The sequence below is a fragment of the Myotis myotis genome, unplaced genomic scaffold (genome assembly GCF_014108235.1).
Source record: "Myotis myotis isolate mMyoMyo1 unplaced genomic scaffold, mMyoMyo1.p scaffold_m19_p_1, whole genome shotgun sequence".
Taxonomy (NCBI): domain Eukaryota; kingdom Metazoa; phylum Chordata; class Mammalia; order Chiroptera; family Vespertilionidae; genus Myotis; species Myotis myotis.
In genome coordinates, this window is record NW_023416313.1 from 179,083,900 (window position 1) to 179,108,256 (window position 24,357).

The following is a 24,357-nucleotide window of genomic DNA, read 5'->3' on the forward strand; positions in this document are numbered from 1 at the left end:
ACATGATCTCACTTATATGTGGAATCTGATGAACAAAATAAACTGATGAAAAAAATAGATCCAGAGGCATGGAGTCATGCAACAGAATGACGGATCTCAGAGGGAAGGTGGGGGAGTGGGGCAGGGGGGCCTGGGAAAGATTAACCAAAGAACTTGTATGCATATATGCATAACCCATGGATATAGACAATAGGATGGTGGAGGCCAGGGGTGGGCGCGGGCTACAAACGGTCAATGGGAGAAAGAAAAAAAGGGGACATATGTAATACTTTCAACAATAAAGATTTAAAATAAAATAAATTTAAAAAAAACTCAAGGGTATTTTTCACAAAGAGGAAAAATAAATTTTTAAAAAATGTCATTTCTAAAATACTCTTTTCTATAAAAAAAAGTATAGGGAGAAGCCTATGATCTTCTATTTACATGTATCACACATACATAGTATTATGAGCTAGCTACATATTTATCCCCTTTATTCTCTTCATCTTACCTTTACTAACAGCATAATCCTGCATGCTGATCCAAAGGCTTCGTGCAGGCTCTTTTGAACAACCCAATGCCAAGTCTACAAAGACAGCAATTTCAGGTCGCAATTTGTAGTCAAAAGGTTTCTGTTCTTCATTTCCTGAAAGAGCTACTTCTAATAGGCAACTCATACATTTATCTAAAAAGAAAATTATTCAAGTTATTCATTTTAAACCTCATACATTTTGGTGCCACAAACAAAATCTTACCACATTTACTTAATGCATATAAAATGATACATTTCAAACTCGTTTAAGTAGGTGCTACAAAGTTCTTTAATGTTTCTCAACTGCAGGTAGTATCCCTCTTCCATCTGCTCCAGAAGGATGTGTGACTAGATGTAACACGCCAGGGAAGAGGTCTGGCATATTAGTATGCGGGGAGCCTACACCTGCACCACTGTCATATACAACAAAGAACACTCTTGTTCAAAATGTAATTACATCCTTTTTGAGAAACATGTGACCACTGGGAAAGAGATTAGAAGATAATTTTTTTCTTTTTTCTAGACTTACGTATGATTCAAGAGAGATCAGTGATACCATAAACATTTGTTCAGGTGGTTCCTAACTTTTCAATGGGACATTTGATATTCTGAATTAATTTTCCATTTAAAAAACAAATAAAACAATTCTCTAAATGATAGCCAGGTTCTTGAGCTAATACCAAGTCAATGTAACCCATAATAAAATTGAATAATCATATATTTACAATTTTACAAAGGACAAATACCCTTTCTTAATATATGCAAGTATTTAAACATAAAATGTAATATTTTAATAGATCAATTATGATCTATTATAATTTCAAAAGTAACATGAAAACTAAAACTGAAATAAGCCAGTCAGAGAAAGACAAGTATAATATGATTTTTCACTCATATGTGGAATCCAATGTACAAATGAACAAACAAGCAAAATAGAGACAGACTCATAGAGAGAAAGCAGACTGACAGTTGTCCTATGGGTGGGGGGGAGTTACCTATGGGCAGAGGTAGAGAGATTGAGCAAAAAAGAAAAAGAAGAGAGAAAACATTTATGGACATAGACAACAGTGTGGAAATTGTCAGGGGAAGGTGGAAAAGGCTATAGGGGGGATAAATTGACTTGAGGTGGGAAACACACAATATAGTGTACAGATGATGTGTTGTGGAATTGAGCACCTGAAACCTGTAAAATTTTGTTAACCAGTGTCACCCCAATCCTATCTAATAAAAGAGTAATATGCAAATTAACCATCACTTCCTCACTGTCATTCCATCACTCCATCACAAAGATGGCAGTGGCCACGGAGCTGGAGCGAGCAGGAGGCTTGGGTTGCCCCCGGCGATGGAGAAAGCCAAGCTTCCCACCTGCCCTGGCCAGCCCTGAGCTCTGCTCAAGGCTACAAAGTTTCAATTATAGAAGATAAATAAATCCCAGATACCTGCTTCCAGCTGGCAGGGCCTCCGCTCAAGGAGGCACTGGGAGCCTCAGTTGCCAAGGGCAACCCAGGCTCCAGCCAGACCAACACTATAAAGTTTCAATTATAGAAGTTAAATAAATCCCAGATACCTGCTTCCAGCCCGTGGGCGTGGCCAGCCTGAAAATAGCCCTCAGCCCCTCACTCAGGCTGGCCAGGCACCCCAGTGGGACCCCACCACCACCCTAAAGGGACTATGGCCAGCCTGAAAACGGCCCTCAGCCCTTCACCCAGACACCCCAGTGGGGCCCCCAACCCTGAAGGAAGTGTGGCCAGCCAGAAAACAGCCCTCAGCCCCTCAACCACTCTGGCCACACCCCCATGGGATGAGGGTCCCCACTGGGGGGCTTGACCAGCCTGAAAATAGCCATTAGCCCCTCACGCAGGCTGGCCAGGCACCCCAGTGGGGACCCCCACCCTGATCTGGGACACCCTTCGGGGCAAACCAGCCGGCCCCCGCCTGTGCACCAGGCCTCTGCCCTATATAATAAAAGGGGAATATGCAAATTGACCCTAACAGCAGAACGACTGGGAATGACTCGTCACTATGACACACACTGACCACCAGGGGGCAGACACTCAATGCAGGAGCTGCCCCCTGGTGGTCAGTGCGCTCCCACAGTGGGGAGCTCTGCTCAGCCACAAGCCAGGCTGATGGTTGCCAGCACAGCAGTGGTGGCGGGAGCCTCTCCCGCCTCTTTAGCAGCGCTAAGGATGTCCGACTACAGCTTAGACCTGCTCCCCACTGGCAAGTGGACATCCCCCAAGGGCTCCTGGGCTGCCAGAGGGATGTCTGACTGCCAGCTGAGGCCCAATCCCCTGGGAAGCGGGCCTAAGCCAGCAGGTGGACATCCCCCAAGGGGTCCCAGACTGCGAAAGGGCACATGCCGGGCTGAGGGACCCCCCGAGTGCACACATTTTTGTGCACCAGGCCTCTAGTAAGTTCAATAAAAAGAAAAAAAAAAAGAAATGAAAAGTGATTTTATTCATACTAAAGGCCAGTTAAAGTAAATATAACAGAAATATGAGAAAGGTAGAGATATACTTTTGTCCAAGGAGGACATCTGGGGTTAACACAGTTAAACACTGATAGTACTGTAACCATCTTTATGATGTTAAATATTGCTTGAAAAACCATGATTTTACTTTTTTTTTTGATACATGTATCATAAGGTACTAGTCTAGCATTCATCGGCCATGGCCAAACTCACCTTCTGGTTCATAAATAAAATTATGAATATACTAGAGGCTCAGTGCACGACATTCGTGCACTGGAGTGGGAAGGGTCCCTCAGCCCTTGCAGTCCAGGACCCCTGGGGGGATGTCTGCTTGCTGGCTTAGACCTGGGCCTAAGCTGGCAGTCAGACATCCCCTAAGGGGTCCTTAGTGCTGCTGTGGAGGCAGGAGAGGCTCCCGCCACCACTGCTGCGCTTGCCAGCCGTGAGCTCAGCTTCTGGCTGGGTGGTGCACCCTCTGTGGGAGTGCACTGACCACCAGAGGGCAGCTCCTGCATTGAGTGTCTGCCCCCTGGTGGTCAGTGCATGCATAGAGACTGGTCATTCCACCATTTGGTCAATTTGCATATTAGGGTTTTATTATATAGGATAGAGACCTGGTGCACGGGTGGGGGCTGGGTGATTTGCCCTGAAGGGTGTCCCAGACCAGGGTGGGGGTCCCGCTAGGGTGTCTGGACAGCCTGGGTGAGGGGCTGAGGGCTGTTTTCAGGCTGGCCACACCCCCTTCAGGGTGGGGGTCCCCACTGGGGTGCGCGGCTGACCTAGGTGAGGCGCTGATGGCCATTTTCAGGCTTGGCCATGCCCCCCGGCGACCCAAGCTCCCAGCCTCTCCTTTTTTTTTCTTCCCGGGATTTATTTATCTTCTATCATTGAAACTTTGTAGCCTTGAGCAGAGCCCAGGGCTGGCCAGGACAGGCAGGAAACTAGGCTTTCTCCATCACTGGGGGCAACCCAAGCCTCCTGCTCGCTCCAGCTCCATGGCCACCGCCATCTTAGTTGGGTTAATTTGCATACTCACTCCTGATTGGCTGGTGGGTGTGGCTTATGGGCGTGGCTTGTTTCTCTTTTAATATATAGAATAACTAGTGGCCTGGTGCATGAAATTCGTGCACATTAAAAGAGGATTAGAGGAAATATTTTAATATTGCTATTTGCCCTTTGTCTATAATAGAAGTGTCAGAGATGAAGGAAAATTAGTAAAATGTATATGAAAATCTTCCTCCTGTCAGAGTCTGGGGCACACCACGGGACCCAGAGTCAAGTCCCCACCCACCCAGGTGTGCCTCAAAATCGCGCAAGACCCAGACCTGGCTGGCCCCACCCGCATTGGGCTAGATCCAGACCTGGCCGGTCCCACCCTTGTCAAGCCCCAGGTCACCTGGCCCGGCGCCAGGTGGGGGTGCAGCCTGAGGTCCCCTGGCCTGGCACCGGGGTAAGGGGCATGGCCTGAGGTCCCTTGGCCCAGTGCCGGGGAGAGGGGTGCGGCTTGAGGTCCCTATCCCAGGCCGGGAGTCACGCCTTGAGGTCCCCCATCAAGCCCCGCCGGGTGGGGGACGCAGCCTGAGATCCCCCATCAAGCCAGGCTGGGGGTGCAGTCTAAGATCCCCGTCAAGCCCCACCAGACGGGGGGCACAGCCTCAGGTCCCCTGGCCCGGCGCCAGGAGGGAGGCACAGCCTCAGGTCCCCCATCAGGCCCCCTGGGCAAGGGGTCACAGTCTGAGGTCCCCCGGCCCAGGACCGGCTGGGGGACGCACCTTGAGGTCACCGTCAAGCCCTGCAGGGCAGGGGGGCATGGCCTGAGGTCCCCTGTCAAGACCCACCAGGCAGGGGGCACGGCCTCAGGTCCCCTGATCTGGTGCCAGGGCATGGCGGTGTGTCCTGAGGTCCCCCATCAAGCCCTGCCAGGCAGGGGAGGTGCAGCCTGAGGTCCTGTCAAGCCCCTGGGGAGGGGGGGGAGTGTTGGGGAGGGCACAGTCTCAGGTCCCTGCTGATTGCTTGTTAAGGCTCGTTACAGGAACTCGGCCTCCACTGTGGGTGCAGTCACCTTGTGTTACGGAAACCCCCACACCCCCCCATCCACTATGTGCGCCGCCATCTTTGTGGGGGAGTGACAGTCAATTTGCAAATTCCCTCTTTATTATATAGGATAAACTTGCTTAATTAGACCTGTTTTCTGATTTAGCTAAACTTTTTCCAGCCTAGTGAAGCACCCCAACTTCTCTCTCAGGTAATTGTCAGCAACACAGCAGTAAATATCAACATGAAGCAGATTATTATTGTAGATCATGCAGGGAGAACAAAGGGTAAAATATTTAACTGCAGCAGTGTTTGACTATATTCTGCACAGTGAGAAAACCTGAAGTCATTTTCAAGTTCCACCATTTCTTACTTCTTTCCAGTCGGGTCAAGTTTCTACATTTTTCTAAATCTCCGTTTTCCAGCTAATAAAAAGAAAATAGGATTCTACTGAGTCTCCTATCTACGTACTCCAGGACTATTGAAGATCAAATGAGATGAGGCACAGGAAAATGCTTCACAGACATTTGGTTAAACTGTAAAATGTCTGCACCTGGGTATAAAGCAAGTTGTGTTCCTGGGCTGAAGAAACTCCAAGGAGACTAGTTGCTAGGGAGAAGAGGCCAGGCATTGCTATGCGATGTCATTACCTGGTGCCCACAGCGACCGTTTCTGGGCTGGGCTGGGCTGTGGGCCACATTTTGTGCCATGGGGTCTTGGCAGCATTGGCTGAAATTTGGTAGGGTGTCGCTCTGGGGTGGTGCAGGGCCTGTGTCCTACTTGGGGGAAGCAGAGTGCTGGTTTTGTCAGTGCCAAGTCCATGGTGTTGTTTATTTTTAAACTAGAGGCCTGGTGCACAAAATTCATGCGGGGGAGGGGGGTGTCCCTCAGCCTGGCCTGCACCCTCTCTAATCTAGGACCCCGCAGGGGATGTCCGATCCCTGCGGGACTGCTGGCTCCTAACCACTCACCTGCCTGCCTGCCTGATCACCTCTAACCACTCTGCCTGACTGCCTGATTGCCCCTAACCTCTCTGCCTGCCTGCCTGATCGCCCCTAACCTCTCTGCCTGCCTGCCTGATCGCCCCTAACCACTGCCTGCCTGCCTGATCGCCCCTTACCACTCTGCCTGCCTGCCTGATCACCCCTAACTGTTCTCCCCTGCCGGCCTGATCGCCCCTAACCGCCTCTGCCTCAGTCCCCGCCACTGTGGCTTTGTCCAGAAGGACGTCCAGAAGAATGTCTGGAAGATATCTGGTCTAATTAGCATATCACCCTTTTATTAGTATAGGTGGCCCATGCACTTCACAGCAGCTCCTGCATTGAGTGTCCACCCCCTGGTGATCAGTGTGCGTCATAGCTACCAGTCAGATGGATGAAAGGACGGACACTTAGCCTTTTATATCCTATCTAATAAAAGAGAAACATGGTAATTAGCGTACGACCACTACCCTTCCCATTGGCTAATCAGTGATATGCAAATTAACTGCCAGCCAAGATGGTTGCCGGCAGCCAGGCAGCTTGAAACTAACATGAGGCTTGCTTGCTTCAGTGACGGAGGAAACCAACGTTCCCCGCCTGCCTTGCCGGCCTCTGAGCCTGGAGTTTAAGAAACATTGTAACAAATATAGAAGCTAAACAAAACTCCAGAAACCTGCTTTCAGCGAGCCTGGGATCTCAGAGCTGGAGTTATACATTGTTTCGATTATAGAACCGAAACAAACCAGATACCTTCTTTCAGCAGCGGAGGCCTAAGAGCTGGAGCCTCAGAGCTAAAGCTAGCTCAGAATAAAAAAGAAAAAGAAAAAAAGGAGCAGTTCGGAGCTTCAGTTGGCCTGAAAACAGCCCTCAGCCCCTCACCCAGACTGGCCAGGCACCCCAGTGGGAACCCCCACCCTGATCCAGGACACCCTTCAGGGCAAACCAGTCAGCCCCACCCATGCACCAGGCCTCTATTCTATATAGTAAAAGGGTAATATGCCTCACAGCACCGGGATCAGCGGAGCCACGAGGCCTCCCAGCACCGGGATCAGCGGAGCCGAGAGGCCTCCTGGCACCGGAATCAGCTGACGGGGCAGCGCCCAAACCCCCTGATCGCCCTGCAGCTCTGTGTGTGACAGGGGGCGGGGTCACTACCTCCCTATCCGCCCTGCTCTGTTCCTGACAGGGGAAGGCGCCCCAACCCCCTGATCAGCCCTGCTCTGTGCCTGATAGGGGGGAGCTCCCCAACCCCCTGATCACCCTGCGGCTCTGTGTGTGACAGGGTGCGGCACCTCAACCCCCTGATCGGCCCTGCTCTGGGGGGAGCTCCCCAACCCCCTGATCACCCTGCGGCTCTGTGTGTGACAGGGTGCGGCACCTCAACCCCCTGATCGGCCCTGCTCTGTGTGTGACAGGGTGCGGTGGCCCAACCCCACCCCCCCCCCCACGGGCCCTGCTCTGTGTGTGACGGGGTAGAGCCATAACCTCACCATTGGCCCTGCCCTGAGTGTGAGAGTAGCGGCGCCCCAACCCCCTGATCGGCCCTGCTCGGTGGATGATAGAGGGCGGCGCCCCAACCCCCCCCCCCCACAGGCCCTGCTCTGTGTGTGATGGGGTAGAGCCATAACCTCCCCATCGGCCCTGCCCTGAGTGTGACAGGGGGTGGTGCCCCAACTCCCCTATAGGCCCTACTCTGTGAGTGACAGGGGGGAGCTCCTCAACCCCCTGATCGGCCCTGCTCTGTGCATGACAGGGGGGAGCTCCCCAACCCCGACTGGCCCTGCTCTGTGCGTGACAGGGGGCAGCGCCCCAACCCTCTGATTGGCCCTGCTCTGTGCATGACAGGGTACGGAGCCCCAACCCCCCTGATGGGCCCTGCTCTGTGCATGACGGGGTGGCACCGCAACCTTCCCATCGACCCTGCCTTGAGTGTGACAGGGGGCGGTGCCCCAACCCCCCAATTGGCCCTACCCTGAGCGTACTGAGGGTGGCATCGCAACCTCCCGATCCACCCTGCTCTGTGCATGACAGGGGGCAGTGCCCCAACTCCTCAATCGGCCCTGCTCTGAGCCCGACCAGGGGCTGCACCTAGGGATTGGGCCTGCCCTCTGCCACCCGGGAGCGGGCCTAAGCCAGCAGGGCATTATCTCCCGAGGGGTCCCAGACTGCGAGAGGGCACAGGCCAGGCTGAGGGACCCTCCCTTCCCCACCGAGTGCACAAATTTTTGTGCACCGGGCCTCTAGTATATAGATAATGAACTTTAGATCTAATATGACCACGTAGGCTTTCTAATCTAACTCATTATTTTATGGATTAAAATTAGAAACCCAGAGACATTAATTAAAGGACCTATCCTAGATAAACAACTAGATTATCTGTTTAGGAACTGGAGAAATTCTTATGTTCAGACAGTCAGAGAGGTAGCTTCCCAGCAAAGTAGACAAGTAGAAGATGAGGCAGAACAAAGGAATCTCCAAAGATACCATAAATAAGGAGGAAATAAATGAAGAATCACACAAGGTAACAACAACATGAAAGCAGGACCGGCAAGGAGGAGGAGGACTGCCACTCACATCTGAGAGGTGTTTGAAAACCAAGCACTGGTAAGTCATGGTGGTAAACTTACAAAGCTTTATATTCTATGAAGCAGTTTCATAACCTCTAAACCCCAGAAGACAATTAATCAAGAATTTTCCCATTTTTATGGATTAGATAAGTTGCTCCAAATGAGTGATAAATAATGACAGAATAGGACTAGGCCTTCATTTTCCTATTTTAAAGGCTCTTTTCACTACACAATGTTGCAGGATTTAACTGTTTTTCTCAGAGCTCCAATTTATAGTCTCAGATCCCCTACCCTACAAATGCCACTTTAGTTTCCTATCAGTTTTCTATTCAGCAAATCCAGAATAAATGAAATCTCCAATGGAGGTACAAACATAACTATATATTTTAAATGTTGTGAAAAAGCACATTACCTAACTGAGGGGTGTCCATTTCTACACCGTCACTAAAAAGTGGTGTTTTCATCCAATACGCAGTGTCCTGTTCCTCCGGAGACACAGGGGAGCCCTGAAGCATGCCACCAAGACATCGCCCAATAAGGAGAGCAATTGTTCTTTCCAGATCCACAAGCCACACCCAGGACTGGGCTGGCTGAGGTAATGGCACGCCAGCAGGATCGATCAGTTCTGGCCCTCCTGAAGACAAAAATCATTAGTAATTGTGTCCTTATCAGGTATTCAAGATTCTCAAGCTTTCTCTTGCATTATAATAAGACACTGAAGCAAAATAATCTTATAATGAAAAGAAATTATAACACTTTCTGTATATATTTCCTTTACTAATTTAAAACATTCAGATAAGTTATACTTATCAAAGTTTTCCTTTGTAAAATTATTAATTTTAAGATAAACATTAAAATAGTATATGACAGAATTAACCCAAAGGATTCTATTCCTACTTTTCATTATCCAGATCAAATTTTACCATAAGAGTACTTGAAACAACGCATCCATCCAAAATCAAAACAAGGTTGATTTTGTAAAATTACATTTAGTATTAATACCTTTAAAGCTTGAATTGAGAATTATACTAAGATCCAGACCCATGCTTTCTTTTTGTACATTTGCTTTCAACAGTTCTTCACATTAAAAAAACAAAAAAACAAAAAACTATACCATAAAGATAAAACTTAGCCATAAAGATAAAAACAGATATCAGTGAAATTGTGTGTAGGGGGGTATAGTGGGAGGAGGGGAGAAACCAGATCAATAAATCCAAAATTGGTTATTTGAAAAGCCTAATAAAGATGCATAAATCTCTAAAAAAGTAATCTTTAAAAAATTCAAAAATCAGGAATAAAAGCGCTGCCAGTGTGCCTCAGTTGGTTGGAGCATCATCCCATACACCAAAAAGTTGAAGGTTCAATTCCCGGGCAGGTTGCGGGTTTGATCCCTGGTCAGGGTGCATACAGGAGGCAACTGATTGATGTTCCTCTCTCATACCAATGTTTCTCTCTCACTCACTCACTCTCCCTCTCCTTCTCCCTCTCCCCTCCTATTGATTTTCTGTCTAAAAATCAATAGAAACATATCCTTGGGTAAGGATTTTTTTAAAATGTTTTTTAATTAGGAATACACAAGAGGATTTAACAACAGAGATTTTAAGAAATCATGAGTAAATATTATGAACAATTTTATATAAATAAATGAAAACCAACAAATGATATTTTCTGGAAAAAAATCAATTTCCAAAATGGGCTTGATAAAAAAACAAAAAGCTGAAAGAGAACAAAACCTCTAAGAAAGAAAACTAATAGCCAAAGTCTATCTAAAAAAACCAGGCACAGATAGTTTTATAGATAAAGTCTTCTAAACCTCAAGAAAAGATAATCCCTATCTTACACAAATTATTTCAGAAAAAAAAGGGGGGGGAAAAGGAAGATTCTAAACTGATATTATGAGGTTGGTATAATGGTGGTAGTAAAAATAATACAATAATAGCATCACAGAAAAATTATAGAAAAATATCAATTGTAAACACAGATGTGAAAATCCAAAATAAAATGACACCTAATCAACTAATGCAAAGTTCTGAGATGCTTTTGCAAAGGGAGGGTAAACCTCGAATGGCTCCATATTAAGCCTAATCAACATCAGCTGTAACCTAAACAACACAGCTGTAACCTTGACACTTGACTTCATCTAAATCCAGTTGTCACAGAACCATACAATGTTAAAGTAATATAGGCCCTCAATGTCATCTTGTTAACCTTAATCTTTCCAGGAGAAACAAACAAAGGCTTTAAGAAGTTGTAAGTGACTTGCCTAAGATCAGACAGCCAAATTACTAGCAGAGCCAAGACTAAAATCTAGGATCTTTTTATGCATTAGTCCAAGATCAAAACATGGGACCCTCACTTAAACTTGAAACGTTTTAAAATTGTAGTAATGAAACTCCTTTGATAGCCTTAGGACACAGAGACTTCAGTGGGAAAACACACTGTTTTCTAGACGATATTTTAAGCTATATTCAAATACACAGAATCATCAGCATTTTATAAATTAAGCAATTTCAAGTGCCTTGCCTAAAATCAGAATGTTACTTCCTATAAAATATCTAAAAGGGAAAACACAGAAAAATAGGTTCTCAATTCCCATCTTTTGCATTCAGTTATCTATATATCCAACCAAAATAAAAAATATTTTACTGTCAAAGAGATTTAAAAATAAAAATTTTTGCACTTAATAAAACTTTTTTAAAAATGTATTTTTATTGATTTCAGAGAGAAAGGGAAAGGGAAAGATAGAAGCATCAATGATGAGAGAGAATCATTGATCAGCTGCCTCCTGCACACCCCCTACTGGGGATCGAGCCCACAACCCAGGCATGTGCTCTTGACCGGAATGGAACCCGGGACCCTTCAGCCCACAAGCCAACGCTCTATCCACTGAGCCAAACCAGCTAGGGCAAGAAATAAAACTTTTAAAATCAAATCCATCTATTGACTATAAAATGTGTCCTTATGCTGCTGACTGAATTATGAAAGAATGCTTTTCTGCCCTGGCTGGTGTGACTCGGTTGAGCATTGTCCAGTGCACCAAAAGCTCACTGGTTCAATTCCCAGTCAGGACACATCCCCAGATTGTGGGCTCAATCCCAGGTCAAGGCGCATATGGGAGGTGACCGATAGATGTATCTCTCTAATATTGATGTTTCTCTCTTCCTCTCCCTTCCTCTCTCTTAAATTAATAAGAATATTATAGAAAAGGAAACAAAAGGAAAGAAAGCTTCCCTATCATCCATTGTAACATGTATTCTAATTTAAACCATGTCAAAATTTAGGTTAAAAAAAGTTTCTTAGAATCAGTAAAATATACTATTCAAACCTGCTGACCATATAAACATCCTACTCATGACATTATTATATGTGAGCAACTTCGTAATGTTTTCCCATATAAGAGCCCACTTTAGACTATAATCTCTGAGAAGATGACAACTTTATCTTTTTCATTACATAACATATCCAAGTGTCAAATAGAATTTACCTGATGAATGCAAAGAGGAACAACTTTTCTCAAAAGCATTATTTGCTCTTTTACCATCTTTACTTACCATGAAGAGGCCACTGTAACTCTTGGTCTTCTAAAAGAGCGGCAGCTGGCAGGAGTCTATTAAGGCAATCAAGAGGTGGCAACAAGTCGAGGAGGTAACTCAATAAAGGCCGAGCCACGGACACAGGGAGTAACAGTAGGGAATTAACAATCTGGCAGAGCATACTGCCTGCAGCTGAGACATATATCACATCTATGAAGGGTAAGAAATTCAACATGGATCAATTCAACATGTTACGAACTTTAAAACCAATAAATTTTAACTTACAATACACTAATTCAGTAACTCTTTGTTGAACACCTACCTGGTAGGTGGCTTGATATTAGTATTTACTTACTTGCAGAGAGTGCCACCAACAGACACTTTGTGGGAAAGCATACGTAACCTCATGCCAAGAAATTCAAAAGATTATAACTCCTTCCCTTAAAATGCATTATGAATTTCTGATTCACAAATCTATCCTCTTTGGGTTTACTCAAAAAAAATATTTCCCGAGTACCTATACAACATACCAAGCACTGTTCTAGGTGAGATACAGCCATGAAAAAAGACATAAAAATTCCTGTCCTCATAGTGCTTTCATTTTAGTGAGGGAAGCCTTTTATGTTTTTTAAACCAAATTTACTTTTTAAAAAATTAACATCACCTCAAAGCATCTATCTTTTTATTATCACTATCGGTTTTAAATCACATTTGTTTCAATACTTCATTGTATTTTGGGTGGATCATTCAGAGATGAGTTCAGTTTGAATGGATTAAATTTTAATGCCCGTGCAACAGCAAAATGGAAATGTCTAGTAAGCAGTCTCTTTTTTCAGTGGGGGAACCTCAGAGTAAATTGGTTTTGGACAGACATACTGAATTTTAGTTGCCTTTAAAACAAACAAAAAAAGACACCAGTAGGTAACTAGAGAAAGGTCCATGTGAAAAGGGGAGTTCTCAGCTAGGTGCAGATACAGGAGTCAACATACATATGGTGGTTAAAAGCAATGGGACCTGATAGGATCATTCAGGGAGAAAAATAAGGGTTTAGGACAAAAGTCAGAGGATCATACACATTAAAGGGCATGTCCAAGAAAGAGGAGTTTATAGGAACCAACAAAAAACAGTGACCAGAGATATATGAGTAAAAACAGATTATGACTACACAGAAGCCCAAGGAAAAGAAGGCATTTCAAGAAGAAAAAAGGAACACTGGAAAATGATGAAGGTAAAGAAATAGCAAATTAAAAATCTCACTTTATACCACTTAATATTAATCACTTTGAGTATATATCATCCAACGTCTTAAAATTAGGCCTCTGTCATGCCAAGAGCTTCTTTTAAGATTAACCAGATCAATCACTATTACCATCACCCCAAAATCAATCCAAATCAAAGAGGTTTTCAATAAGGAGATTCAAGATCATCCTTATTCTACTCAGAGGTTTCAGGCCCTCATAAGGCTTTGGAAAGGCTAAGGACTCTTATTTTATAATCACTGATTACATTTGAAAGCTAGTTCTAAACATACCTCTTAATTTTTCTCCAACACTGCCATTCCAAGGACTTTCTTTGAGTAAATTTGCAGAACGTGAATAAATATCTGTGGCATGAGGCAACAAGAGCTGAAGATGTTTATGAAGCAATGCCACACTGCTTGAATTCTGAGGGGGAAAAGTTGCTAAATTACTACACTTTAAAAGATTCAAGGTACACAAATGTCATGGCTTAACCAAATATCTGAGTTTCAAGGTCCCTGAGAGATCACCATAAAAGGCAAAGAATCAAATACCTCGCTAATGTTATTGATGTGACAAAATGCCAGCAGCTGTTTCTGCAGTGAACACAGCAGTTCATGAAGATGAGCAGGCTGACTGTTCTCCGAAGATGATGTTCCAAGCAGAAATTTATCACTATTCTTTTCTAGCTCTCCAAATGCTTGATCCTAAAATGATACATAAATGAAGATCATATATGAAGTGCTTGAAAATGAAAGTAAGGTTCTACTATAAATGATTCTGATTTAAGAAGCCATTGCCATCTTTCTTCAATATTATAGATTTTTAAATCATTGCTATGTTGTTATTAGCTATTAGATAAGATTTATCAAAAAATCTCAATTTGTTTTTCCATTAAAGAAACAATACATATTTCACCAAAGAAATTTTGAAAATACAGAAAATAATAGGAAAACAGTACAGTACCCAAAGACAACATATTTCAACATTTTAATGCTATTGTTTTCCAGATTTCTGTAAAGTTTTTGTTTTCACATGTTTGTGAATTTCTAACATCACAATTCTTAAAAAGGAATTTTATTTCTGACTATAAAAGAAATAAGTGGACTAGCACTGGCCAAGTAGCTCACTTGGTTGGAGTGCCGTCCCATACACCAAAAGGTTGTGGTTCCAATTCCCCAGTCATCGGGCGTACAGGAGGCAACCAATCTCTCAATCTCTCTCTCTCTCCCTCCCTCTCTGTCTCAAATCAATTTAAGAAGCATGTCCTCAGATGAAGATTTAAAAAAAAAGTAAAATAAATAAGTGGACTAAGTAGAGATGATAATTAAATACAATATGTGATCCTGGATTGAAAGGGAGCTGATATAAAGGACAATTTAATGGGACAATTATAGAAATTTGAATATGGACTATATATTAGACTAGAGGCCGGGTGCATGAAATTTGTGCCCTGGGGGTGTGGGGGGATCCCTCAGCCCAGCCTGTGCCCTCTCACAGTCCGGGACCCCTCTCTCCTTACCAGCCACCTGCTTGCTGCTCCCTACAGCTCAGCTCGCTGCTCCTTAGTGTTGCCGCAGAGGCTCCCGCCACTGCCGCTGCGCTCACCAGCCATGAGCCCAGCTTCTGGCTGAGCAGCACTCCCCCTGTGGGAGCACACTGACCACCAGGAGGCAGCCCCTACGTTGAGTGTCTGCCCCCTAGTGGTCAGTTCATAGCGACCAGTCATTCCACCATTCGGTCGATTTGCATATTAGGGTGATATTATATAGGATAGTAGTTCTGCATCAATGATAAATTTCTTGAATTCTATAAATGTTCTGTTGTCATGTGAGAGAATGTACTTCTTCTTAAGAAATACATGTTTAAGTGCTTAGGAATAGCCAGCATGACATCTGCAACTTACCTCAAATGATTTAGAAGAAAAAGATCGATAGACAGATAGATAGATAGATAGATAGATAGATAGATAGATAGATAAGGCAAATTTGGGTAAAGAATACACGGAGTTCTTTGAATGATTCTTATAACTCTTGTGTAAGCTTTAAATTATTTCAAGTTTAAAATATTTTTTTAAATGCATAATGTAAAAAATTTAGAAAGTACCAAAACTGTATTTTAAAAAACTTAAAAGCATCATTCAGCCAATCACCCAAAGAAAATCACTATTAATATTTTTGATGTATTTCTTTCCTGATTTTTGTGACTTTTTGATAATATTGCTCATTCTATTTTTACTCTTCTCTTTTCCAACAAATTCACAAATATTATCTACATTTTCATAAACCACCTATATATATAAAACCCTACTATGCAAATAGACCGAATAGCGGAACAACCGAACTGGTCGCTATGACGTGTGCTAACCACCAGGGGGTGCACACAAAACATGGAAGGCATCAGCAGCAGGCAGCAGAGTGTGGAACATGGCAGGCATCAGCCATGGCAGTATGGTGGAGCAGGTGAGCAGGGGCACCACCGTCCAGTGCACCGGTCACTGTCATCCGGGCGAGCCTCTAGTGGTTACTGAAAATTCCTTGCTCCCACATGCCGTGGTCCCACCAGACGTTCACACATGCTGCTGGCACCAGCTCCACACGCATCCACTACTGGCATCAGAGCCGCTGTTCTCATCTACTGCCGGTGCCTGGCTCCGGCCCCAATTGTTTGGTGCCATCAGCAGGTGCGAGTGGCTGGCTGCCGGCCCCAATCGTTCCTCTGGACTTCTCCACCTCCCCCTGCTCCTGAGGGACAATCGGGGACCACAGCCACCTCTTGCACTTGCTGCCGGTGATGGCCCCACTCACACCTGTAGCCGGCGCCAGAGCCGCTGCTCACATGCACTGCCACCGCTGGGTGCCGGTCCCGATCGCTCGGCGCTGTCAGCGGGTGCGAGTGGCGGCTGCCAGCCTCTCAGGGCTTCTCCACCTCCCCCTGCTCGTGAAGGGCAATCAGGGCAGCAATTGCTGCTCACACACATTGACAGCGCTGGCTCCTCTCGCACCCGCTGCTGGCGCAGGCCCCAATCGCTCTGCGCCATCAGCAGGTGTGAGCAAGGCCAGTGCCATCAGCACGAGAGTGGCGGCAGCTGGGCTGCTGACAGAGAGGGGACCAAGGGCCACAGCGGGAGGGGCCGGGCTGGGGCATGGAGGATGGGGCGAGACCCGCCCCTGCGCCCACCGCAGCCTTGTGGCCCACAGTTCCTTTAAAGGTGCACAAATATGTGCACTGGGCCCCTAGTGTATATAAAACTTGAGTTATATAATATTTCATTGAGCATATAAAAATTTGTGCACTCGGGGGGGAGGGGGGATCCCTCAGCCCGGCCTGTGCCCTCTCGCAGTCTGGGACCCCTCGGGAGATAACGACCTGCTGGCTTAGGCCTGCTCCTGGGTGGCAGGGGGCAGGCCTAATCCCTAGGTGCAGCCTCTGGTCGGGCTCAGAGCAGGGCCGATTGGGGAGTTGGGGCGCCGCCCCCTGTCATGCACAGAGCAGGGCGGATTGGGAGGTTGCAATGCCACCCTCAGTCATGCTCAGGGTAGGGCCGATTCGGGGGTTGGGGCACCGCCCCCTGTCACACTCAAGGCAGGGTTGATGGAAAGGTTGCAGCGCCACCCCCTGTCATGCACAGAGCAGGGCCAATCAGGGGGTTGGGGAGCTGCCCCCTGTCACGCACAGAGCAGGGTCAATCAGGGGGTTGGGGAGCTCCCCCCTGTCATGCACAGAGCAGGGCCCATCAGGGGGTTGAGGAGCTCCCCCCTGTCACTCACAGAGTACAGCCGATAGGGGAGTTGGGGCACTGCCCCCTGTCACACACAGAGCAGGGCGATTCAGGGGGTTGGGGCGCTGCCACAGTCACACCCAGGGCAGGGCCAATGGGGAGGTTATGGCTCTACCCCGTCACACACAGAGCAGGGCCCATGGGGTGGGGGTGGGGTTGGGGCGCCACACCCTGTCACACACAGAGCCGCAGGGTGATCAGGGGGTTGGGGAGCTCCCCCTATCAGGCACAGAGCAGGGCTGATCAGGGGGTTGGGACGCCTTCCCCTGTCAGGAACAGAGCAGGGCGGATAGGGAGGTTGTGGCCCCGCCCCCTGTCACACACAGAGCCGCAGGGCAATCAGGGGGTTTGGGCGCTGCCCCCTGTCACGCTGATCCCGGTGCCGGGAGGCCTCGCGGCTCTGCTGATCCCGGTGCTGGGAGGCATATTACCCTTTTACTATATAGAATAGAGGCCTGGTGCATGGGTGGGGGCTGGCTGGTTTGCCCTGAAGGGTGTCCTGGATCAGGGTGGGGGTCCCCACTTGGGTGCCTGGCCAGCCTGGGTGAGGGGATGATGGCTGTTTGCAGCTGGTCACACACCCTTCAGGGTGGGGGTCCCCACTGGGGTGCCTGGCCAGTCTGGGTGAGGTGCTGAGGGCTGTTTTCAGGCTGGGACTGAAGCTCCCAACTGCTCCTTTTTTTCTTTTTTTTTTTTTATTCTGGGCCAGGTTTAGCTCTGGCTCCAGCTCTGAGGCCTCAGCTGCTGAAAGTAGGTATCTGGTTTATTTAGGTTCTATAATCGAAACTCTGTATCAACTCCAGCTCTGAGATCCCAGCCTGCTGAAAGCTGGTTTCTGGGGTTTTGTTTAGCTTCTATATTTGTTACAATGTTTCTTAAACTGCAGGCTCAGAGGCCGGCAAGGCAGGTGGGAAACGGGTTTCATCCGTCACTGAAGCAAGCAAGCCTCATGTTAGTTTCAAGCTGCCTGGCTGCCGGCCGCCATCTTGGCTGGCAGTTAATTTGCATATCGCCCTGATTAGCCAATGGGAAGGGTAGTGGTCGTACGCTAATTACCATGTTTCTCTTTTATTAGATAGGAGATATATATATATATATATATATATATATATATATATCATCATATAATTTAATCATTCCCACATTTTAGACATTTCAGTTGTTTCTAACTTCTTATTATCCTATATAATAAAAGGCTAATATGAAAATTGTACCTACGGGCGGGAGTTTGACCAACCAGGAGTTAGACGTGCGCTGATCACCAGGAGGTGGCGTGGAACATAGCAGGTGTCAGCGACACAGCGCTGGCAGTGGGCGGCAATGGAGGTACTGCCAACCCACATGGGCCCTGACGAGAGCAGGACCGCAGCGGGATGGTGGAGCAGGTGAGCAGGCAGTGCCTGGCTAAGGCGGTTGCGAAGGGAGGCCCCGGCCAGCAGCAGCAGCAGGCAGCCAGGGGAAGGGAGGCCCTGGCGGGCAGCTGCTAGGGACCCTACCCGTGCAATATTTCATGCACTGGGCTTCTAGTTGGTTATAATTAATAATGCAATGAACATCTTTATGCATAATATATGGTCTGTTTACAATATGCAAAAGAGGATCTCAGAACATTTTAAGACCCTTGCAATATAAGCACCATTATAAGCTCCCAAATAAGCACTATTAGAGAGAAACTGACTGTTTGTATCCCCTCAAAATTCATATGTTGAAGGCTAATCTCCCCAAATATTTTAATAATTGGAAGCAGGATCTTTGGAAGGTGAATTGTTGTGAGGGCAGAGCCCTCATGAATGGGATTATGCCCTTACAAAAGAGATCACAGAGAGCTTGCCTGTGTGAGGACACAGGCAAGAAAACCACCCAGTCCTCCAGTGCCTTTGTCCTGGATTTCCCATCTGCAAACTAATTAATAAATTTGTGTTCTTTATAAGGCACCCAGTCCAGGGTACTGATATAGCAGACCAAACAGATTAAGATAATTTATTATTTTAGCCCAAAAGTAGTATTTTATTGCCATGTCCACATAAAATACACATCTACCTTAGCCCTGATGACATAATAAAGGAACTACTTTAATTTAGCATAAATGTTCCTTAAAACTTTGGAAAAAAATTTCAGACAATAACAAGTGGGTATGTGTGTGTGTATATATATGTATGTATGTGTGTGTGTGTGTGTATATATATATATCACTTCCCATTCCACTTATAGTCAAATATCAGGTCAAATTTACATTCTTATATCTGACAGAAAATAATTTATAAGAACAACTATACTCTAATCTAGTCAACAACCTTTTAATGTAGGCAGAACAAAATGCTAAAACTTATATAGAAGGAAAAGAATATACCGACCTGACACTGAAGAGGTCTAGGAAACAATGTGAAAGGATACACAAACAAGTTGAAGTTAAGTTATACAGTACATTTTGACTCTAAAAATTGCTAAAGGGTATGCAGTTATAATGCTATGGTTAGATGGGGTTATTTCGGCAAGGATTCCTAAAATAAGGCGGGGGGTGGGTTGGTAGATGGGAAGATATCAACCAAAGAACTTGTATGCATATATGTATAATCCATGGACACTGACAATAGGGTGGTGAAGGTCTGGGACAGGGGGTGGGGGTGGACCAGAGGGGGTCAATGAGGGAAAAAGGAGACATATGTGATACTTTCAACAATAATGATTGTGTGTTTTTTTAAGTTACAGATTGGTAGACAGAAGAGCAAGCAGAAGATAGGTATGCCATGTGCAGGAGATCAAGAGTGGTATGTAAGCCAAATGATAAAAGGTCTGAAAAAGTTTTAATTTAATACAATCTTGTTTTTTAATAAAACAAGGTTATTCCAGCAGTAGGATACTGAGAAGACACCAATAGTGAAAACAGCTATAACACTACTATTAATATTAGGTCCTGATGGCCTGAGTTAGAACCTATAGAAATGAAAAGAAAAAAAGAGATGGATCTAAGGAACACCACAAAGTAAAAATTAATGGCCCCCTAATACAGGGAAAGCTACAGTGTCCACCTTCTTTTCTCCAGTTGAACAGCCTATTCTTAGTTAGTGCCAATCATATTGTTTAATTATAAGATTATATCTGGTAAAGTCAATCATTATTATACCCATCCTCATTATTCCTCTCTTGCAAAATGTTGTTGACTATTTGTATCTGTTTATTCATTAACATCAAAAAAAAATTTGGTAAAATTCTAAAATAAATCTCTTTGGAATTGTCAATTATAAGTCAGTAGGCAGCCACAATATTTCAGAAGATTTGACATGTTTTTGCCCTATGGAGGAGTGGAATCTAGAGCTTTATTTCATTAGTGTTTAAATGTCAAAATATCTTGACGTAAAGTGATATCTTCCACCTCTAAAAACAAAGAAAAAAATAAGAGCTTCATTATTATTATTATTATTTTAACCACACACAAAAAAGAACTTACTGTATAAAATCCTAAATTCCTTAAGAGAGTCTTCATCAAAATTTCAGCTAGATGGGTGTCTGGATGGCAGCTCTGAGTGCCATAAGGTTGATCTGGCAGGTTTCCGTAGCCAGTACACACAGAAGAGAGGTCAGCAGCATCAGAGGGTGAACTATAGCCAAGTAAGGAGGCTACATGGGTATGATCTTGCAAACTTGTCAGAATGATATCCAGTTGCATTCTCTAAAGAAAAATATTTCCATTGATAAAATAGGAATTAGCTTAAAACTCACTAGAAAAAAAAAGATCCCAGAAAAAAACTATACTAATGATGCTAAATAATCTACTTCATATTCTGATTAACAATAATCTTTTAGCAAATAAGTAATCAAAAGAAAAGCTATCTGGCCCTGGCTGGTGTGGCTCAGTGAGTTGGAGCATCATCCCATACACCAAAAGGTAGCAGGTTCGGTTTCCAGTCGGGGCACATGTGGGAGGCAACTCTTCAATGTTTCCCTCTCACATCGATGTTTCTCCCTCCCTACCTTTCTCTTTTCCTCTCTCTGAAAAAAAAAAAAAGAAAGAAAGAAAAATTTAAAAAAGAAAAGCTATCCCATTAATACCACTTGGGAAAATGCAACTTAGAGTTTTATTCCATTCTTTATTATAAAACCTAAAACTCTAAGCTAAAATGGCATACTCTGCATAATGATTTTAGCACTGTACATAGAAAGGAGTCAGAAACGTCAACAAATAAACTATACTACACATTCTTCTACAGAATTACCAATGAAACTATTTATTCTAACGTTTAAAATATGTAACTGAAACCTAAGCTAATGCAAAATACTCATTGCAAGGCACCTGTGAATATTACATTACAAGGACGCACCATTTTCCCCAGACATGTTTAACTCTACAATTGATTGTTCTACTTGATTAAGCAAAATGTACTTACTTTAATGTACAGAAGATATTAAAAAAAAGAAAAGAATACGCACACTCATATCATCAAATACTTTTTCATAATAGTCATCTTTTACTTTTTATGTAAGCAATTTCAGACAAAGTTCTGGGCATGGAATCAATAATAGTGCATGCCCTTGATTTCAACTCAGTACATTACAAATAAACTAAAAGGTCTCTGATTTGAAAGTGTAAGCAACACTGGAAAAATTAGCCATAATTTTAATAATTACCCCCATAATTTAATAAGTTATCATTTACTTCACCTTCATTAGAAATCTGGGAACTCAACCAGCAGAAAACATTAAATACAAGGATTCACCAGAACCATCAAGTTAAGTGCACTATTATTTCATAAACACAAGGCAATCGATTAGTTTTATTTTTCTCTCTCTGTGCTTTGTATGTGATATTACTGGTTTACTTAGATACCATGCAGAAGCTCACCTGTCCTTTGGATAAGCTTTCCCATCTATCAGGTCCTTGGGGTAAAAGAGAATGAAGTAACTCCATACGTTCTCGTAATGGAGGTAATAGCATGGTTGCTCCCACTGACAGAGTTTCAATTACCACCTAGTATTAAAAAAGAAAAGTGTATTTATTGGCTTGGTTCTTACCTTTTTAATAAATAAGATAAATTAAATCCACTGATATTAGGATCACAGAAATCACAGAAAGTGGATCATGGAAATCTAAATAAAAGTTATGTGAAAAAAGAAAGCATGCAAGTCCTTATTTAAATGTCTTTAAGAAGACCAGAATACATATTTTCGATTTGCCACTAAATAATCATCATCCAACAAATATTTAGTGTTGAATACAGCATTGGGCCTCGTAAGGCTCTCTGCAAAGTTGAGCAAAACTCCTGAAGTGTCCCAATTATGAAAGATAAGGAACTGTAACAGAGTGCAGGAGACTAAGGAGAAATAACAATTAAATGCAAAACGGGATCCTAGATAGGATCCTACAAAAGAACAAGGACATTAGTGGAAAACTGATATAATTTCTAATAAGGTTTTTAGTTTAATTAATAGTATTAAGCCAATGAAATTTCTAGGGTTTGATCACTGTACTGTGGTTATATAAAGACATTAGTATTAGGGGAAGCTGGGTGACAGATACATGAAAATCCTATTATTTATGCAACTTTTCCTTAAGTCTACAATTGGTTCAAAATATAGCACTAAAAAAGAAAGAAACAAAACACAGCAACAGTGATTGCTGAAAACAGATAAATTATTAGAAGTTTCGGGGAGAAGGAAAAAGGAATACAAACATTCCTCAACAGAAACAGCCTTATGCACACCCTGGGAGAATCCATCTCCTAAGAACTCTCCTAACACAGAGTAGCTACCAAGGAGGCTCAAGGAATAAATAAACGATTCTAAGGATTTTTTTTTAAGTTAACTTTCTTTACTTTATTCCAATACTTATCAACCTTTAAAAAAATATTTCACTACTTATTGCTGATATTAAATTCTCAGTTTCACGTTAATGTTAACACTCCTACCTACTACATCCCAGCGACATGCCCCTGCAGCAGAAAAATCACCATCTTTTTTGTTTTATTTTAAACTGACATGTAAGTCACATGTCATAAAATTCCTGCATGCCCCCCCACTGGGGATTGAGCCTGAAACCAGGGTATGTACCCTGACCAGGAATCAAACCCTGATCTCCTGGTTCACAGGTTGACGCTCAACCACTGAGCCATGCCGAAAGGGCTAAATTCACCTTTTTTTTAAAAAAAATTATCACCCAAGGATATGTTTTTATTGATTTTTCAGAGAGAGGGGGGGAGAAAGAGGGGGAGAAATCAATTGATTGCCTCCCATACATGCACCGACTGGGGGTTGAACCCACAACCTAGGTATATGCCCTGACTGGGAATCGAATTTGCAACCTTTTGATGCATGGGACAATGATCCAACCAACTGAACCAACGGGCCAGGACTCACCTTTTGAAAGTATGAAATTCAGTGGTTTTTAGTATATTCAGAGTTGAACAACCATCACCACTAATTTTAGAAAATTTTGTCATCACCCAAACAAAGAAACTCTGAGCCCATTAGTAGTCACTCCTCATCTCTCCCTCCCTCAAACCCCTAACAACCAACTAATCTATTTTCTATCTCTATGAATTTGCTTACCCTGAACATTTCATGTATATGGAAACATACAACATGTGGCCTTTTGTATATGGCTTTTTTCATTTAGCATACTGTTTACTAGGTTCAGTCACATTGTAACGTGTCAGTTTTTCATTTCTTTTTATAGCTGAGTAATATTACATTTTGTTTATCCACCATTTAACAGACATTTGTTTATTTCTACTTTTTGGCTATTACAAATAACTAGAGGCCCAGTGCACAAAATTTGTGCACGGGGGGGGGGATGTCCCTCAGCACAGCCTGCACCCTCTCCAATTTGGGACCCTTTGGGGGATGTTCAACTGCTGGTTTATGCCTAAACTGGCAGTCAGACATCCCTCTCACAATCCAGGACTGCTGTCTCCTAACCACTCGCCTGCCAGCCTGATCGCCCCCTAACTGCTCCCCTGCTGGCCTGATTGACACCTAACTGCTACCCTGCCAGCCTGATTGCCCCCAACTGCCCTCCCCTATGGGCACGATTGCCCCCAACTTCCCTCCCCTACGGGCACGATTGCCCCCAACTGCTCTCACCTGCCAGCCTGATCACCCCCAACTGCCCTCCCCTGCTGGCCTGGTCCCCCGCAACTGCCCTACCCTACCAGCCTGATCTCGCCCCTAACAGCCCTCCCCTACCAGCCTGATGGCCCCTAACTGCCCTCCCCTGCCAACCTGGTCGCACCCAACTGCCCTCCCC

At 44.5% G+C, this 24,357-nt stretch overlaps 1 protein-coding gene across 25 annotated transcripts in view; it reads right to left on the bottom strand.

The window, feature by feature from the left end:
* HERC1 (HECT and RLD domain containing E3 ubiquitin protein ligase family member 1) overlaps positions 1–24,357 on the bottom strand; it is a 194,786-nt gene that overhangs the window by 105,334 nt on the left and 65,095 nt on the right. For 23 of the 25 annotated variants that reach the window (XR_004966839.1, XM_036304098.1, XM_036304091.1 and 20 more), the window contains 7 exons: positions 21,958–22,083; positions 20,566–20,787; positions 13,891–14,043; positions 13,630–13,762; positions 12,117–12,308; positions 8,978–9,199; positions 491–664 (listed from right to left, as the gene is read on the bottom strand). Coding sequence is in view for 24 of the 25 variants with exons in the window: in XM_036304098.1 (XP_036159991.1) it covers positions 491–664; positions 8,978–9,199; positions 12,117–12,308; positions 13,630–13,762; positions 13,891–14,043; positions 20,566–20,787; positions 21,958–22,083 (1,222 nt within the window). In the remaining variant the exon portion in view is untranslated. Of the gene's footprint in view, positions 1–490; positions 665–8,045; positions 8,048–8,977; positions 9,200–12,116; positions 12,309–13,629; positions 13,763–13,890; positions 14,044–20,565; positions 20,788–21,957; positions 22,084–24,357 lie in introns of all 25 variants that reach the window. The other 2 variants (XM_036304163.1, XM_036304156.1) reach the window with 2 other exon arrangements.